Here is a 19028-nt window from a genome sequence, read left to right as displayed (position 1 = left end):
TTTACAAATTTTGAAGAGATGACAGATTGAAATAATGTATCCTACACCACACTGCTGGAAATGTAATCAGATATGTGTAATACAGTGCACAGGACATCACACACGCACACACCCACAGCATCAAACGGTAGTCAAAAGAGGAAATTAAACAATGACAAAATACTTAAACGTGCGTGTTTGCAGCTACATAACATTTGTTTACCTTGGCAGAGTTCCAGTCAGTAATGAAGATACAATTGTTTCAGACACACATTCATGAACTCACATCTGTCTACAGAAAGTACCTTATCAGTTCCTTTTATTTTTCCACTGCATGTTTAGATGAAGGCAGTTTAATTTTTACCGGTCAGCTGTTCTCTAACTGATATGTCTTTGAAAAACAAAGTGCAGTTCAGGAAGGCCTTTCTGTGTGTTAATGACAGCAATACTGCTGTTAATACTAAGCTGGCATTCAGACTGAGTGCAAAGCAACTTCCTGCTGTTTTTTTACGCAAGGGGCTGCACTGATCGTGGGGGTTGGGGGTTGTAAGTGTGAATGATACAGCCACATTGTGACAAATCAACATGAGTAGCTTTATTTAAGTTTCCATTTTGTTTTAGATAGCCATGCTGCTAACAGGCTAGGCTAGGCTGCTCTACCTTAGCACCAGTTTTTATCACCAGTGTTGGAATTTATAGATTTAAAAAAAAACAAACATCCTAACTAACAAAAACACAATTTGAGAGTGAATACTCTCAATACTCTTCTTTTTGTGGACATCCCCTTTTAGACCATCCCCCATTATGTGATTAGTCAATGCTGTGCCTTTCCTGGATGATGTCACCATCTGGTGGGGCAAAAGTTGAACCAGGTCCAACTTTTTTTTTTTGCCGCACAGGGCTGCATCATTTTGCCAGGGCTTCCTGTGTTGCTGGTGCCAGCTATGATGAACACAGTCTCCCATAGAAACAAATGGAGAGGGCTGTGTTTTTCCAAACTGTTGAAACTCATTCTGAACGTGGCCTAACACCTTAACTAGTAGTAGTTGTGGTGGTGGTGTTAAGTATACCTTGGAAGGAAGTGGGCGATCACCTTCGGTCTCAATGATCATACCACGGTGCTTGCCAGCGCGGTAGCGCTTGTACATATACTTGTAGAACAACAGGCGGCGGTCGGCCACCCAAGCAAACACTACACAGATGGGAAAGAAGAGGAAGGTGAGCAGCCCCTCCCACACCTGCACAACACCAGGTGAGATCACAGACAGGATCAGGTAGAGCCATATGTAGGCGAAGATACTCCAGGTGGCTGTGACAAAGAACACGCGGAGGTGCTTGACCTTCCTCGTCTCACCATCAGGCACGACATACACACAAAGCCCGATGATAACAAACATGTTGAATGCTGCAGAGCCCACAATGGTAGATGGGCCCAACGTGCCAGCGTTGAAACCGTGACCCACAACTTCTATGACAGACAGCAGGATCTCGGGAGCCGAAGAGCCCAGAGCCATGAGGGTGAGATTGGAGACGGTCTCGTTCCAGATCCGAACAGTAGTGGTGGTGGTTTCTCCGTTGGGTTTCTTGATGGTGATTTCCTTTTCCTGTGATGTGATGACCTCTATTGATGCCATGAAACGGTCAGCAATGATTGAAACTCCCAGGAACATGTAGACCAGAGCCACGAAGTAAACTGTTGCTCGAGCAACCTTATCCCCAAATGATGGGTTTTGGGGCTCCCAGATAGGCAGCATGACCCCCGGGGCACACTGCTCAGGCTTGCTGCATTCAGTTTTATTGGTAGATACTGCTGAAACTGAGCCATCAAAGCTTGGCTCAGGAGGGGCACCAGCCACTGAGGGATGGAGCTTGAGGAGGAGAATCACTGTGATGATTGCTAGCCTGAAAGCAGAGGACAGGAAGGAGGAGTGATCCCAAAGGCCCATGGTGACGTCCACACCAGAACTGTGAGGTGACAGCTAATGACAATCTTGAACCTGAGAGGAGGAGCAGAGGAAAGAATTCAGATCAGACCATCAAACACTTCATGAATGTTGTCTGAATGAAGGAGGATGTTTGAGGATTAATCGGCTCTTTTCATTTGAATTTACACTGCAATAATTTATATTATTTCAACATTTTGGACAGCATACGTATTTAGTCAGAGCACACTGGAGGCATTTGGGTTTAACCACCTGTTGCCGGTGTAACAGCAGATAAGAATGCAGAGGGTTTTACATCATTTTAACACCTCATAATGGAGAGTAAATCACACTTCTCACAGTGTAAGAAACTCTCACCTCATCTCAAACATGTAGATGTCACAGAAAGGATTGTGTTGTACCAAAAAAAGGTTGTTGTAATGGCTTTGTTTAGAAATTATGCAGCTAAAAATGTCATTTTATACATTTGTTGTTCTTTCAGTCGATGCTGAAAGGTAAAATGTTATTCTTGTTCAACTGTTTTGCGCATGTAAGCCTAAAAACATATGTGTCCTGTTTTAGCAGTTTCGCAATTTACAAGAAAAATAAATCCTTGTCTCACAATATTATAACCAAGAAATGTTAGTTTAAGCTATAATGTGAACTTTACATAATTTTATAGTCAAGGAAGTGACATTGTTTCTTAGTTGTTTAATACAGTTTTTCAAAAAGTTCTGAAGTAGTTGAATCATCATGGATTGAATAAATCTAAATTAATGGAATTTAAACTGTATCGAGAGATCAGTATCATTATCCAGCATTACTAAACAACACTTGGTGTCTTATACAATTAAAAATAAACAACCCAGCTCACTTGGAGGTGCGGAGAACCTTAGTATCACAAAAAAAAAACATGTTTCAGGTTTAGGGGCAACAAGTTCAAATAACCAGACCAAAAAAGACTTCAGTTGCTGAGCTCAACACTACAGATTTCCGAGGAACAGCTTCTCTGTGGGCTCTGACACATTCCTGCAGCAGTAACACCCTGCTGTACATCATGTAATCTGGAAAGGAACGGCTTTGTTCGATAACAGGCTGATTGACTTCTGTAAACAACATTTAAGGGTACTGTAATCAGACAGCTTTGTAACCAGTTGGCCATCATTTGAAAATAATTTGTTGCCCTAAATTGAATTCCTGAAGCTGGCTGGTAAGATAAGGAAAGCTGCTGGAGAATAATTGTAATGCACAAGTGGTACATATTCATACAGACTACTGTATGGATATGTACCACTAAAATTACACAAAACCTCAATGAGTTTTGATTTTGAGAAAAATGTAACCAGTTTTGTACAATCCGTGCAGATGGATTATGTAACTGTCCACATGGCAAAGCCTATTTATTTTTTGGTATTTTAGCTTTGCGAGAGTCAACTAAATATTTCACACTAGCATAATTCAGGTTTGTGATAAAGTCGACAAGTATGTTCACCTTGAAGCTGTGAAATCTAGTTCATGTTTCAGATGTTTACCAAAAAGCCCTGTTGCACTAAGCTGTAGGTTATTCATCAAGGAGGTGAAAACAGTCTTGTGCCTCCACTGTGTAAACATTGATCCTCTTTCTTCTACAGTGCAATGTAAGCTGGTGGAACCACTAAAACACTAGATGGTATGTCACATTGGCTATGCTTGCCTCATCATTTACAATTAACCCGTTCATCGATACAGCTGAACCTGTAAAAGGCTGCGGTCCCAGGTGACACTGGGAACATCTGGACAGCTCGTCAAACTTCACACAGAAAGGCCCCTGTCAGCCACAAGCTTCGAACCTAGAACATTTTTGCACTGAGGTGAGTGCGCTAATCACTGCACCACCGTGCCGCCCACAACTTTGAGAAATGCAATCAGTGATAACTGTTTTAACAACCTCTGAAGTGCAGTGAGAAGGTGTTTTTGCCTTAAATAGGCCACTATCAGAGAGACTACAAAATCCCAGCACTGAGACTTCAGATCAGCCAGTTTCCCTGTAATTGCTTCCACAAAGAGGCAAAATTGAATGTAGAAATAAGATCATTTGCCAAGTAGTAATTTCAATGACGTAAACGTGTCCCAACACACATTTGGTGAAGTTATCTCAAATAACAAGCTAATTGCACATTGTTGGGTCATTTTCTGTGGGGAGTATAATCCATCTGAACATGATTTCTATTGTTATGAGACTAGACCATGTGCAGAGTAGTCACACTTTGGCGTAATTAAAACTCCTCTCAAAAGCAGAACAACAACTAATTTAACTCAAATACAGCTTTAGAGAGTGCCAATTAACAAGACCAGAACTAGTGTGGGCTGGTGCACATCAGCAGCATTTTGGTTTCCTAGGTTGTAGACAGCAAGTACAGTTTGATGAGAACCATAACAGCTATAAGCTTCTGCTTGTCACCATCCATGTTTCTCTTTCCTTACAGTTGTCTTCCCACATTTTTCCTCAGAAAAATCCACAACGTTTCACATTCCTGAAAGATGTCTGGCCAACACACATGCTGTTGGTCCTCGCTTTACTCATCCTCGCATCTGGATAGACAGTTACCGAGAAACAAATGTTTGCTGCTTTGAAGAACTTATAAAAAAAAAAGCACTGCTGCACACACAATGGTAATCCTTTTGATCAAAGATCATTAACAAGAACAAAAACCAGCCTAGAACTCTCCCCAAACAAGCTTCTTCCACATTCCTGCATGCCAGCATTAATTTTCTAATGATTAACTGTTCACACTTGTGCATGCACACACAGCAAAGCTTACCAAACATCAATAATTGCATCAGTACTTTCCCAGTTTTGCTCCCACCACAATGATCATTATAGATGAAGCTCTCAATCCCTTAACAGTAAGAATCACATCTTTTCGCACATTACATGCAGCGAGGCTCGGAAGCTGTGGGGGTAACACTATTCCTAGCTAAACGAACACCACAAAACCCAATTCCACAGTGATTTAACCAATGTGTGAATGTTCATTTAAAATATTATTCAGTATTCTGTATATAGTAGGAAGTTTGTGTGCTTTTCTGAATGTTGTTGGTTTGCTGCATAAATCATGCACTGTAAATGCTTTATCAGTCCAATGGTGAATTAAATTTTTAGGTTAAAAAAAGAAAAAAAAAAAAAAACAAGTGTGACAGTGTGTGTTCACGGGGATCGCTGTGTTAATGTGCACTGAGAAGGTTGAGTTGGGGTGTGACAGCCTTTTACTCTGATGTTAAGAAAATCAATTCAACTAAATTTACGTTTACTTTCATTTCCATGAGCTCATTTTACTCCTGGCTAATACAAACCAGCAGCTTCTTGCCTTCTTGTGTAGTCACACTAGTCTGTGTGGCATTTCCAAGAAATCAATAATTCAATGTCCTTTGGGTTTTGGTTGTTTTCACTTCGAGGATGTAATTTTTCTAACAGGCTGATGGCTAAAAATGTCTCTCTCTATTCTAGCTGTTCTGTACAAAACTTTCATAATCTTTGGAGTACTAATTATGACCAGAAATGTACTGTTTGAATCAAAATGTACACCAATAGTTAACAGGTTAAATAGAAAAAGAAAACAAAGGGATCATTTGAGGTGACAACCATGCTAAAAGACACCTGAGCACCAGGTGAGTACTTTGGTTATTTTCCACCTGATTTGTGAATATAAAGCAGCAATCCAGCACTCACAATCTTTCAAACATGCTTTTCTTCTTACCCAGCTAACCATTACTACAAAATAGTAAATGTTAAAGCAATAAGCAACTGGGCCTGATGACTGAAGGCCACAGCATCTGATTCACATCATGTTGAGTGACCCCTTGTGTCCTATGGATCAAAGAGACCACTCAGTAATTCAGGTTTTGCCTTTAATTTGTCACGTCTATATATGTTCTAGTATGAGCATATAGCGCCACAGTCCCTAATATGAAACGCAGCTCATTTACTAACCCAGAGTCTGTGCCCCGCTTTCTGCTCCTTGCGCCGCTTCTTCTCACAGAGTGGCTTCCTTAAAATTCATCCTCATGAACACGGATCCTCGATAAACCATGCAGAATCTTAATTGCTTTATGCTTTATCAAGAGATTGCGCATCAGATGACCTAAAATAATAACATTATGTTCATAAGTCCATTAAGTTCTAAGCTGCACAATATATTCTTCAGGAACTCTGAATGTGGTTCCTTCTCTGCATAAAAATCATTACCAGCAATTTGATGAATGAAAAATTGACACCCTGGTGGGCATCAGCACCAAACTCAAGGGTGTATGTTTGTGTCTGCTGTTCACACTAGAGAAGCTTAGTCACTAAACAGTGGCTGCTTTTGTGGAGTGTGTAATTGAAATATCAGGTTTCAGAACATCCCACTGTGATTTTCTTTAGTGTTATGACCTCAAAACTTGGCTTCATTTCAAGAGGAGTGCAACCTAAGACAAGCAAATAGAGGTTCAAAAAAAAGTCAAGAAGCACACACATGCACAAACTGCACCGCCGAATTTAAAAGCATGATACGTAAAGTTGATAAAACTAAACCCATGTGCTGCACTGAGGCAAGCCGAGTGAAAGCAGGAGGAAGGAGAAAAAGGAAGAAAGGTGGTTCATAAGACATGAGCCCACTTTCTGTATAAACCACTGATGTTCATCTGCAAATGAATAATGCACAAAAATTATTATAAGTGATGTATGGCAAAATCAATTAAAGATGAGTAGATGCTGACCAAAAGCATGCCACTGACAACAAGCCTGTGTGCTGTAACTGCTTTGAGGAGCAGCCTGTCTAAGATGCATTTTCATCGCTGCGGGGCAGGAGACAATGATAAAATATTTAAAGAAGTGACGAAAGGTGAGCCAAAGAAATATGAAAAAGGCAACAGACAAAGAAAATGAACGACAGAGACAGATGAGATAGAAATAAGGAATAGAGAAAGACGGGGCTGACCAAGCATACTTCCACCTTTTCTGATGAAATTAAACCAAAGGCACATTCCTTTGTGTGTATATGTGAGAGAGTAAAACAAAACACACAGTAGCCCCTGCACACAACTGAAGATTAATGGTCTGCATTTACCAGCATTAAAGTGATGCTGAGCTCTTTTAGCCTGGCTCTGCCTTGCAGTCGATCCTCGAGACAAGACATCTTGTCATATTATTTAATTTGGAGTGGAAGAAATGATCAGACCGGCCCTGTAACACACAAGACTATTTCCTACTGCCTGTCACTTTGTCTATCCATCGACATTATCTGTCTTTATGTCTAACCAGCTTGTGCCAAGGGACATGGACATGTGGGAAAGCATGAGCTATGGGAAATGAACATTGCTCAAAAGACTTAACATGCCTAAACAGAGCTGCACTAATTAATACTTTTGCATAACTAGTGGGTATGTTTAATATGAAAGAGTTTGCTTATAGTAACGTATTAGAGAATACTATTTCCTCAGCTCTCTAAAGCTTTCTTTTAGCTTCTTTCAGCTTGTTGTTTTGGGTTTGCCAACCTGCAACTTTGCTGTTTTGGCTCACTCTGTCTTCAGCCCTGTTATCTGTGGAAAAATCCTCTGATAAACCCACTATTTACACCACAGTGCCAACAAAGTTATCAACTTGCTGGTAAACATGGTGGAGCATTTAGTAGCTAAGCTAGGTCAGCTATTTCCATCAGGAGCTGGTGGAGACCAAAACAGAGCAAGACCACTGAATACTGGACTCGGGTACATTTGTTGATGGAAACATGACTGGAAATCAGTGCTAGCGGTGCCCTGTCTCCTGCTGGATGCTAGTCAGCTGTTTGCCAACACGTAGTCCATATAACCTGATAAGATACAGTAACCTCTACAACTTGCATCAGTCTTTTAATTTGTTAGTAGAATTTTTCCACATCCACACCGTAGCTCTAAAAACAGAGGCGGCAGACACACACAGGAAAAACACTTTATATCCTGTTAAAAATGTGTATATGTTTGTCTATATTAATAGCTTATCAATCTTTGATGCCTTCATATATTGACTATATAATACTGAGGCTGTGTTGGAGACAAACAGCCTCTGTTGTGTCCTAGATTTAATACTCTACCGCTGCCATTTTCCAAAATTAGCTCATATTTCCTGTAAACACAGCTCCTTTCTATCAAGAAGAGTAAAGTTACTAGTGGCTCTGTTTATCAGAGGATAAACACGTGACACAGACTAAAATTTTGCTTTGTTTACCCTTTTAAAAAAGCACCTGCCTGATTTTGTACTGTAAAGGAGTCTAGCATTTCTGCCACAAACTGTAGTGCACTGCATCAAATGCCATGTAAAGGCTCACAGTGACTGCCTCATTTGTTTACAAGCCATTTACTAAAATGAATATGACAACATGAGTTGTCTGCATTACTTTGAAATGAGCAGTACCTCTAACAGGTAAGGCATTGCGGGTTTTAGAAATTATAGGTTTATCTGTATTTACTTAGATTTAAAAACAGTAACATGCTTGGATTTACCAAATCCATAATTCAAAAATCATGGCCACAACTCAGTTTGAAAAATGACTGAAATCTGCAGCAAACTCTGCAGCTCTTTTACATTTTCTCCTGATTTTCACTTTGCATGAGCAGAAGCATTACCCGACCTGTCCTTGCTAATAGATGACCCTATTTACTGTAACACCATGTGAACAAGGTTCATTTTGCAAGTCTTTGGTGCTTGGGAACATAAGATCTGTATTAAAAAACATTTTACTGATCTAACTCTTGAGAAATTGTGGCTTTTTCCTTTGAAACTGGGTCAAATTAAACCACCTTCTTAGGGAATATCTGTAAAGTTTTAGCTTTATATTGGTGCTTTTAGTATTATACATAAATCCTATTTATTCATCAGTGTGTATAAAAAACAAATTATGTGGATTCAACCACATCAGTCTTTTATACTAAAAGTGAAACCTTAACCAAAACTTAAAATGATTCATTTTAAACATAACCCCACAACAATCTAAGCAGAAAGAAGAGGCAGAACAATCTAACCTATTAGGCCTGGCAGCGGTCTCACAGTGGCAGGTTAAGAGCTGGCTGCTCGATGCAGACACACAGAGACTGGCCTGACTCTGGCTTCAGATATGGAAAAAGGTCAGCTTTTACTGGAAAACAGCTTCCTGCTAATCTGAATATGCTGGTGATGCCTTACTAGATCTTACTTTATTTTACCAATAACCAACTGCATTACATTTGAAAGGTAAATAAAGCAGCGAAGACCTGTGTTTCAGGTTTTGCTGTCATGAAAAGATATTTTACACCATCCACAGTGGATGAGCTGTTGTTCTATATCATGCCCATGAAGCTCCCACTGAAGTCAGCTGGAAAGAAACTGCCTGGAAAGCTGTGATGCTACCTGCTCAAAGTGAGGAAGCCTTTGTAGTTTCACATGGAGAAAATGAGATGCTGTTGTCTGTTGCCTCCTATATTACATGTGCCATGAAAACAGGAACAGTTAACTGATGTGTGAGGCCCTGCCATTGTTTCATTTCCCTTTCACAACATTTTCCAAACACAGTTGGCAGAGGGCAATATGCGCAATAAGCTTTGCCATCTAATTTCACGTTTGAGACTAAAGGTCCAAATGGCCCAGCTGTCTAATTCAATGTTTCTGAACTAAGCCCGTTCAAACTCAACCACGGGACCTAGACTCTTCAACCGGCTCCGCACTGACGACCAAATGCCCTCCATCAGTCCCACAAGCATTGCAATGTTTGGTGCAAAGGATGGGAACCTACTGATCTGCGCCGATCTGGCTCTGAATGCGCTTTTAGGGGTAAAGGATTACGCTCTCTAATGGGAAACTTAACCTGGACTGTATATATTTGTGACCCGACTTCTACCGAAGAAAAGCCTATAAAGATGTGAGCGTGGTTGTCTGAACGTGATTTGCATAATTATAAATCCCCTGGAAACAAGCGAAGCAGGCGGTCGGACTTCCACATGCGAGGAAGAGAGAGGATATCGGGGGAAGAGGGTGGGAGTGAGATGCAAAAAAAGAACAAAACAGCAGCTGAAGAAAAAGGTCGGACTTCCACATGCGAGGAAGAGAGAGGATATCGGGGGAAGAGGGTGGGAGTGAGATGCAAAAAAAGAACAAAACAGCCGCTGAAGCAAAAGAGAGTAGCCTCTGGCATCTGACAAATGACAAACGTTCCACCGCACCGTGATTATTTTTCATTTTCTAAACCAGCGGCCACCTGTCTATAGATCTCTAAATCACAGAGGCGGAAAAGCGCAGTGGGAAAAGTGTGATGTGGGAGGATGATGTGAAGAAACATCGTCTCCGAATCGTATCCAAACCATTAAGACGCACGGTGCTTCCAAGTCTCCAATCGGGACTCCATGAGGCGACACTGTCCCCCGTCCAAAAACTTGCTTTCACCGGACAACGCCGCGAAATATAGGAGAGAGCCACCGCTTTTATGATCATCATCATCATCTCCTCTGAAAATGCACCAAAAACCACAGAATGTCTTACCTCTCTATCCAGAGAACGGCCACAATCCGGAGAACACCGGTCAGTAGTAAAAGCAGCACTTCAGCTCTGCTAGTAATAGTAGCAGTACACGGTGTAAGAGGAGGAGGAGTGGTCGTAGAGGTAAGCTGGTAGTGGGAAATGGTAATGGAGACGCAGTGAGCTCTTATACGCCTGCCAAGACGGCGTACCCACTGACCGAGACGCACAAAAGGAGGGGAGAGGAGTCCGGATTCCCATGCACTGAGTTTATCTGTTGCTACTCCTCGTTTCCATGCAGCGGAACCTGAGCGTCCTGTGTGACCGGGTGACCGCAGCGGCGCTTCATCAGCAAACCCGCATTTGTTGGGACGAGGAGCGCAACACAGCGGACTTCTTCCTCATTCTTCCCTTCCCGTTCCCCCTTTCGCTCCGTGAAAGCGCAAGAATAAAAAAGGAAGTGGATGAGAGCTAAAGCGGAGACGGAGAAGAGTGAGAATGAACGTGAACGAGTGCGTCTGTGTGTGAGCAGGTCCATACAGAGCTCTCCTTCGTCTGTTCCCTCACACACCGACTGAGGATCGGCTCGCCCTCCTCTCTCTCTGAACTGTGTGCGCGCGTCTCTCGCGCTCTGTCATTATACACATTGTACGCGTTTCTTTCTCTCACGTGCCCACTCATACACAGTCGCGTTATCGCCTAATCAATCTAACTAACCAATGTCCCATTGAAAACAATGAGTCCAGAAGCATGTCACAACCCGCTCACCCTGTATGTGCATCTGCTTCTCTGGTTTTCCCTGTCTTCATGATGGGAGGCATGGGCGGACTGGCCTTGGCCAGTACCGGGAGTTTTCCCCCGATAAACCACATACCTCCCATTGGGAGGTATGCAAGTTGAATGATGTTATAAAGCCAGCGTTAGAGCATTTATTTATTTAGTACATAAAGTAGGCCTATTTACAATTGTTACCCTTATTTCATCCATTAGTGTAGGGGCTCTCTGAGAACTCAGTGCAGCGAAGCTTTGGAAAACCATTGTAAAACAAAACAAGCTAATCTGGAAAACATCTTCCCTTATTTGGCAGTCAAATGCAGTATTTTAAAAACGCTGCCAAGTGTGAAAACACAACCAAATAGAGTGCGTTGAGCTCTCAGGGTCACCACAGCATTTTGCACTGGCAGAGCATCAGAGGGTGCCAGTGGTGCACCATCTAGAGGCTGGGCAGACCCCAGTGAAAGCTGGTGAATATTTAACATAATTTACAGTAAAACAGTGTAGCAACATTAGCTACAGGTTTAATTACAGTATGTGCCTATTGAGATTGCCGAGTGACCTGGGGTAAATCAAACACACCCACCCACCAACATTCATTACTGTAAATGCTTAGTGTGTTCATCAAAAATCCCATAGTACAAACTCAGTGGTGCTCAAGGAGAAAGGAGATGCAAAACTTGAAAGCCTTGCTCTTTCTCTCTCACTAACAAATACATACCCACTCACACATGTGTGCATAAAAGCATAGACAATTCTAATGATGCACAAAAGGCCAGAGGGGGAAATATTTTGCACTGCGAAGACACTGTCCTTCTGGAGTAGCTTACAGCTCTGATTAAACTTCAGTGCTGTGACTCCTCTGGACACTGAATGCTACTAATGGACGTAGTAGGCAACTTCTATACAACATGATCAATACAGTGCTTATAGATAGACAGTGAAAGTTACATTACCATCACAGCGAAAGTAGAAAGCTTTATTAAACTATTTGCAAAGAGAAACAATACTCTGTTGTATCATTAATTCTTTCAGCTGAAGATACTGCTCTGCAGCCTTGTACACCAATGTATAGTTCATTTATAAGACTGAAAGACACAAATAAGACTGGACAGGGCCCTTCTTTCTGGACTGTTTGGAAACTTGTTTTTAACTTGATTCAAATTTCTTCCCTGAAAACACACCACCTCTATCGCTGCCAAGCCAGAGGCAGAGCTGCGGTGTCACAGTGAACAGGCAGCGGTGGAAGTGGGAAGGTGAGATATGAAGAAACTTGCCAAGCAGTTCCAGTTCTAGCCATTTAAACACTTGAGCAACCTGGACAGTCATGGCAGAAAGTCAGCGTGACTTTGTAAAGTCACAGACATTGAGAGCAGTGCCCCGTCTCTACTCCAACCAACCACAGAAACTGAGTTTCACCACTTGACCTGTCAAACCACAACCTCCTTATATTTGCCACTTACTGTCCCTTCATGGTTTAAATACAGTTTCAGAGTTTCCACATTCCAGATGAAAGTCTGAATATTTGTAATTTTCTCTTATAAAAATGAATATATGCCAAATGAAATTCTGCATAAAAAGCCAGTTTTGAAGTGTTGCTATTGCTACTGGCCTTCGGTCATTCAGACCCAAGTCAGGACCATCTGTTGCTCTCTTCCTCTTCTCTTACCAACTGTATTGAGTCTGTTCACTGGTCTGGTTGACATGCAAATGTACAGGGTGCCAGTTTGTATTTAAAATATGTACTGTAAATTGAAAAGTTAGTCAAATTTGACTGAAAATCAAACCTTAATGATTACATTTGTATAATAAATGAGAGAATACTGTATAAGGATTTTCCAATAATCATTGACTAGTAACAGTAGATGGAGCTGGAAAAGAGGAGCAGGGTGGAAGTGAATCATCTTGCCAAAGGGAACATCTACAAACACAACACAGCATCTGACACACACTCTCTCCTTCTCCCTCTACTATCCTCCATGTCTTTGTCTCTCAGAGTCCAAACTGTGTCAGGGAACCTGGTTGTCTAACCCACGAGTGCAAAACATGTTTGACGTGTTCACACAACTTTGACCTACTCTCCACATCTTTTACCTTGGATGAATTTACAATTTCAAGTGTTTGTGGTATCAACGTACATTTAATCCAATAATGATGCAATTTTTGAACAGTGCGACTGCCCCTCAAAACACCCATGCATGTTCCCTGTAAAAAGGGATGATATAAACACTTAGCAGGAGAATATGGGGAATATGGGGTCAATAACTGGCTTGACACCAGAATTTTACTGTACCCAGCTCATGATGATATCTGTGGGTCATGACTGAGGAATCTTGGCATCCTGACCGATCAGCTTAATCAGAAAGTCTTTCTTTATCTGGTGCCAAACTGGCAGAAAGCTGCACTCAATGATTTTGCTCACAGTATTAAAGGTGAACACTAATGGTGCCTAATGTAAGCAAGTCTGGATGCCTCATGTCCAAATTACAGAGAACCACATGTTAAAAGGGAATGGGCACAAAAGAGGAAAATACACCAGAAGGTTTCAGTTTAAGCTTTTCTCAATTTTGACCCACTAAGCACTATTTTCCAAATAGCATGCTGCTGGGTCCCTCTAGTTTGTCCAATTTTGTGAAAAACGCCAGTAATGGCACAGCCCTCACAAGAATAATGACTTTTGCTTTCACCTGACAAAGACCTCATACAAATTATGAACCATGTCTATAATAAACAAAAGGTGGAAAATGGGTTTTGGCACTGCAGGGTCAGTTAGGGAGGGCACTGGGGTGGATAGGCGAGTCAACAACACAATTTGGAAACAAGAGACTGTTTCCAAGTGTTTGTTTTTTTTTATAAACAGTGCCTAGAACTATTTCCTAACCTTAACCAAATAGTTCTTTTAAAACTATGACCATACTTCTAACCCAACCCTAATCAAGACATTTTTTGCATACATAATAGCTTTAACAGATCAGGCAACGCTTTTGTGTTGTTTTGGAAAGCACTTAGAACACGGCCATGTATAGTAGGTCACTGGAAATGTAACCCGTGTTACTCTGTGGTGACACAATCCCAAACCTTCCACCTGTGGTGCATTTTTCTTGTGTGGCATACATGTGGTTCCCTTTGCTGTACTGGCTGCCACATCTGTTCTGAGGCTGGCTGAGAGACACTGTGGCATTGGTGTCATGTTGTCCTAGCCCTACGAAATAAAACAAAACACAACACCCTACCTGACAAAGTCTAGAGAAAACACACAACTAGACTATTTTTGGTTAAAGGTAATACTGTAAAATACAGCAGCATTAAGACAAAACCAAAGAGGCAGAAACTGTTCAATTAAATCGATGGGAATTGAAGTGAAAAATGAGTTTGTTGTCATTGGAGTGGTGAGAGATGTGTGGGGCAGTGATTAGTCTGCTGAAGTGGATTAGTCTAAAATGTCAGGAGTTGAAAACTATAACAGAGGTGAAATGACAGAGCAGATAGTATCAGACATCAGCAATGAGGAGAGACCAGACTGCAGTGTCCTCAAATACAGACACCTCACATGTGGACAAATCTACACACTCATCCTTTTCTCCTTCTCTCAGTGTATCAGAGTTTGTCTGCAAACACCCAGTCATATTTAGAGACAGGCTTGCACACATAAATCTGTATCACTATATGACTCTGCCTTTGTGCACAGTAGCTACATCAATTACACGGCATCTAAACACTGCGTGTGTTGTTTGAGAAACCACAAATCTTGAAGCTACCAATGATCTCCCTATTCCTGTTCATTAAAGTAGATGGAACCTTAATAAATGTACTGACTTCTGACTGAATTTATCTTCACATTAAAAACCTCTACATAATATTTGTGTTCAGTCACAGAAGCAACCATGGGTCAGTCTTGCAGTTAAAGGCCAAAATGCATATCATATTTTTGTTTTGTGACATGAATTTGGACTGTGTCGATGCCAGAAAAGAACAATCATGTCTGTCTCTCACCTGCAGCCACTCCTGTTATTGAGGACAGCCTAAAATAAGGAAACTATTTTGGTGGGGCCCAGGGTAAAAAAAACAACAACCCTCTGGGCTCAGTCTTTTTCCTCTCTTCTTTCCTTTTTTTAAGATCCTCTCTTCTCCTTTCCAGTATCCCCAGGCTTTAGTAGAAGCCAAGCAGAACCAAATAAAAAAAAAAAAGCTGGATGACACATTGCATTACAACAAAGCAAAGCAGAACAGATCAATACTGAAATAAACCACATCACAACACCATGGATGATAGTACACTGCAGTTAAGCTAGAGAATAATTACCACCAAAGAAAACAAAGAGTATAAGCAAGAAAAGCAACAGTTAAAAAAAAGAGGTCAAGATAATGTGCAAAACATATTGTAGTCTCACACAATAGCTTTTTCTGAAATAGTCACAGTTTCTTCCTTTGGCTATTAAATATCCAATAAATGGTGCTGAGGCATTTGTTTACATACTACGCACTGTTCTGCTTGTGGTGTCCATTTTATCCATATACTGATTCACTGTTTGCAATTAGGACTTAATGAATACCACAGGACATTAATCATCATAAATTCAGCTATCACTTGACAAAGAAGATGAATGAAGGGAGAGCCAGACAGGAGCAAAGTAAGAAATGTAGGACAAGAAGAAGAGAAACAAAGGAGTGAATAATCTCTATAATCTTTTAAGATATTGATTATGCCAGACACTTGTATACTTTAGCTCAGAGATGGTACAGGTTTGGCCAGTGATCAGAAACTAATGGTATCATTTAAATATTATTCTAATCTAAAAAACAAAACTACACATTCTTTGGCAGCTAACTGATCATGTCAGTGATGGAATCAAGAGTCTAAGAAGTTCATGATATGTGCATTACATCATATAACAAAAGAAAAATGTGACTAGTACATTGTGTCTTTATGGCCAGATAAGACAGAGGAAACCTTGAGTGGCTTGACATTTAAAAAGCAGAGGTAGAGGGTTGCTCCTGTGCAGACATTAAGACCCATCTTATATTCCATACAAAACTACATTTGTGTTTTTTTGAATATGGTGCAAAATACAGATGTGAAAAAATTTCTGCTTGTAAAATTGTGGTGACTGAAAATCCAATTGTCTTTCTCCAAAAACAGTTTTCCTAATGTGAATTTGTGCTAATTTGCTGAAACATAGCATGGACCATCAACCCTAGTTTTTATGCCATCTGAGGTTTGCACTTCCATTTATATTCTCTTCATCTGACAGATAAAGTTCTCCACTGTTAATTTCTGAGGCATCTTTAAATTCATTCTAGCCATTACTGCTTGTAATAGAAATAATATAATAAACAGCATAAGATGGCGTGGGAGGCAGGGTCCCGTCTCCGAGGGAAAGAAATAATTTAGGATTAGTTGTGTTTGAGGAGCCTGTAATTCAGTGGTATTAATCCAATAGTGTTCCATTTGTCTCAGGAGGAAAAGGTAAAATTAAATGCACCCACCGATGGTTTACTGAGCACACCAAGAAGTTTCCACCCCCAGTTAATCACATTCCTCCAGTTCCACTCATTCACACCTGCTAGCTTGTGTGTACAGCCACCAGCTTCTGTCAACCACTGAGCAGGTCCACTGGGTATGAACTGCTTTGCTCAAGCAAACAAGCATTGGGTTTTGTTCATAATCAACTTGTCTTGCCCGGTTTCCAGACCCAATTGGGGACCTCAGTGAGTCAACTCTAATGAACATTTAGTAGTCTTAACAAAAAAAAAACTGTTTGAGTGAACAGTGTTGAATGACTGCATTGGACCAAACTCAAAGTGAAACAATGAGAACTCAGCTAAAGGGCAAGTAGTGTAAAATGATAAATGTTTGAGCCTGACACTTCTGGACTGAAAAGGACAATTTTATAAAAATGGGAAAATTGTTTTTTTCTTTTGTCAACTTGACTTAGCCCTACTTTCATCACTGTCACCCTGTGGTAATGATGAAAAACTGTCTGTTCCTAAAAATCACAGCACAGTGGGGGAAAATAAGAGACCAAAAAGTGTCATCTTTAGCAAAGGTGTGCTGTCTACAAAAGTCTTATATATACCAACAGTACAAGCCATGACCAGCTGCTGATGAGCACTGTTACATAAGAGATGTATGGGTCCTTACTTCCAAAAGTATGCACTTCTATGTTTCTGCAAATTGGCTGTGAAGCCCCCCATGTACATCTAATGGTGCACATTAGAGATAGAACAAGTGCCCTCTTATAAGAAATATTATGAAGTGAGTAGCAGTGAGATGTGATGAAATTTAACATCTTGTGTAACAGCTGCAGTGCTTCCTGTGTGGCAAGCACTTTGTTCGCAGTTGAGATGCATTAGCAGAGCAGTCCATAAGGTTGGCTTATCTGAATAAAAGGAACAATAATGGGGCTGCCCCATATACAGTCATTTATGTTACAAACAAACAGCAAACAAGGAGTTTAACAGTTTACTATTAGACAGCACAGGGAAAAACAGACTTACTTTGTGTCTAGGCTGGCTCAGCAGTGTACAAACTACCCAAGACAAGTAACAAACCGGGGGGAGAAAACTAAAAGCCCAAAAAAGACAAACTCCAACGTGAAGCAGCCACAAGGAATACAACACAAACAGACAAGTGATGCAAACAGAGAGCACAAACCACAGCAGACAGTTCAACAGTAAACAAAGGAAACAGACAAGCATTTTATACTGAGGGAGCTAATCAAGAGAGTGGAGACAGGTGTGTTGGTGAGGTAACGAGGAAGGAGTGACAGGTGTGCTGAGCAGAGCTGAAGGGAAAATCCAGGGTTGACTGAAGACTCGATGGAGAGTAACAGTTTCTAGAAAGGTCATGAAAACACTGACTGAAGTCATTTCTGTGCGTTCTCATATCTAAATGACATAACGTTGTTTAAGGTTAGTTATAGAGAAACTGCTTTTACATCCCCATGGCTAGACAAGAACATAAAAAATTGATGATTTAGCAAAACGCCAAAGTGTACATCTGTTAGCAGAAAGTCGAGGTGGACGTTAGTGCAGGTCTGTGATAGGATGCAAACTCCAGTCTCTTGCATGAAAGGCAAACATGCTACACTCCCATTTATCACCACAACACTTACTTTTCCCCTTGCTACATAAAGTGCATATTGCTTCCTGCAGTGGCTCTGAACACTGTTAGAAAGTATTTCGTGAGGTATCCACAATATTGATATCCACAATGCCAATACACAAACACAGAGCTGTCTTACTGTATTTCTTGCTCACACTATTTTTACATTTACTAGCAAACAATCAGTATTGATGCTGTCCTGACTACATTATATTTAGGTTATCTACTATACTGTAATATTTAGTCCTCAGTCCTCAAAGTGCATTATTTTATTATAATGCGCCTGAATTCACTGGCCTTTTACATCTGTATCCACATATTATGTCCATAAAATCATGAAGCAATGAGCCATAGTGCACTTCATTTACAGTGATAAAAGTACTCAGAGGTGTTGTTAGGCACAGTGTGAAAGGCTGTTATGCAGTCACATTTGAGTTTTACATGGTCTTAAATGAAGCTCTGCCAGTCAGAACAAAGGACCAGAAGTGGCTGTTTTATAATCCCCAGCAGCATCGCTACAAGTTGTGAGCCACTGCTGGTCTTGATGCCTCTGAGCTGACACATTTCTCTTAGAGCCAAGAACTCAACTCCCCATCATCACCAGCATCCAGAAATCACAGAAAGCTATTTGTCTGCTTTGCTGTCGCCATTTCAACTGCTCCTTAACCCTTTTAGGGCTGCGGCACATTTGAACACAAGCACATTAAATAACAGAATAAATTTCTCAATAATGTCAAACAAGGGCCTGATCGTACAAGATGCAAAC

At 40.9% G+C, this 19028-nt stretch overlaps 1 protein-coding gene across 4 annotated transcripts in view; it reads right to left on the bottom strand.

Annotated features, from left to right (window-relative positions):
• The window catches only part of slc8a1b (solute carrier family 8 member 1b), a 114372-nt gene extending 96566 nt beyond the window's left edge, over nt 1–17806 (bottom strand). For 2 of the 4 annotated variants that reach the window (XM_020601644.1, XM_020601647.1), the window contains exons 1-2: nt 10408–11022; nt 1050–1976 (exon numbers count right to left, since the gene is read on the bottom strand). In XM_020601644.1, the coding sequence (XP_020457300.1) occupies nt 1050–1925 (876 nt within the window). In that variant the 5' untranslated portion in view covers nt 1926–1976; nt 10408–11022. Of the gene's footprint in view, nt 1–1049; nt 1977–10407; nt 11024–17655 lie in introns of those variants that run through there. The other 2 variants (XM_020601645.1, XM_020601646.1) reach the window with 2 other exon arrangements.
• Between the last annotated feature and the right edge of the window lie 1222 nt (nt 17807–19028).

Source organism: Monopterus albus, unplaced genomic scaffold (assembly GCF_001952655.1).
Source record: "Monopterus albus unplaced genomic scaffold, M_albus_1.0 scaffold52.1, whole genome shotgun sequence".
In the NCBI taxonomy this organism is placed as follows: domain Eukaryota; kingdom Metazoa; phylum Chordata; class Actinopteri; order Synbranchiformes; family Synbranchidae; genus Monopterus; species Monopterus albus.
The sequence above is the reverse complement of the archived record's forward strand: the minus strand, read 5'-3'. Positions and strand labels throughout refer to the sequence as shown.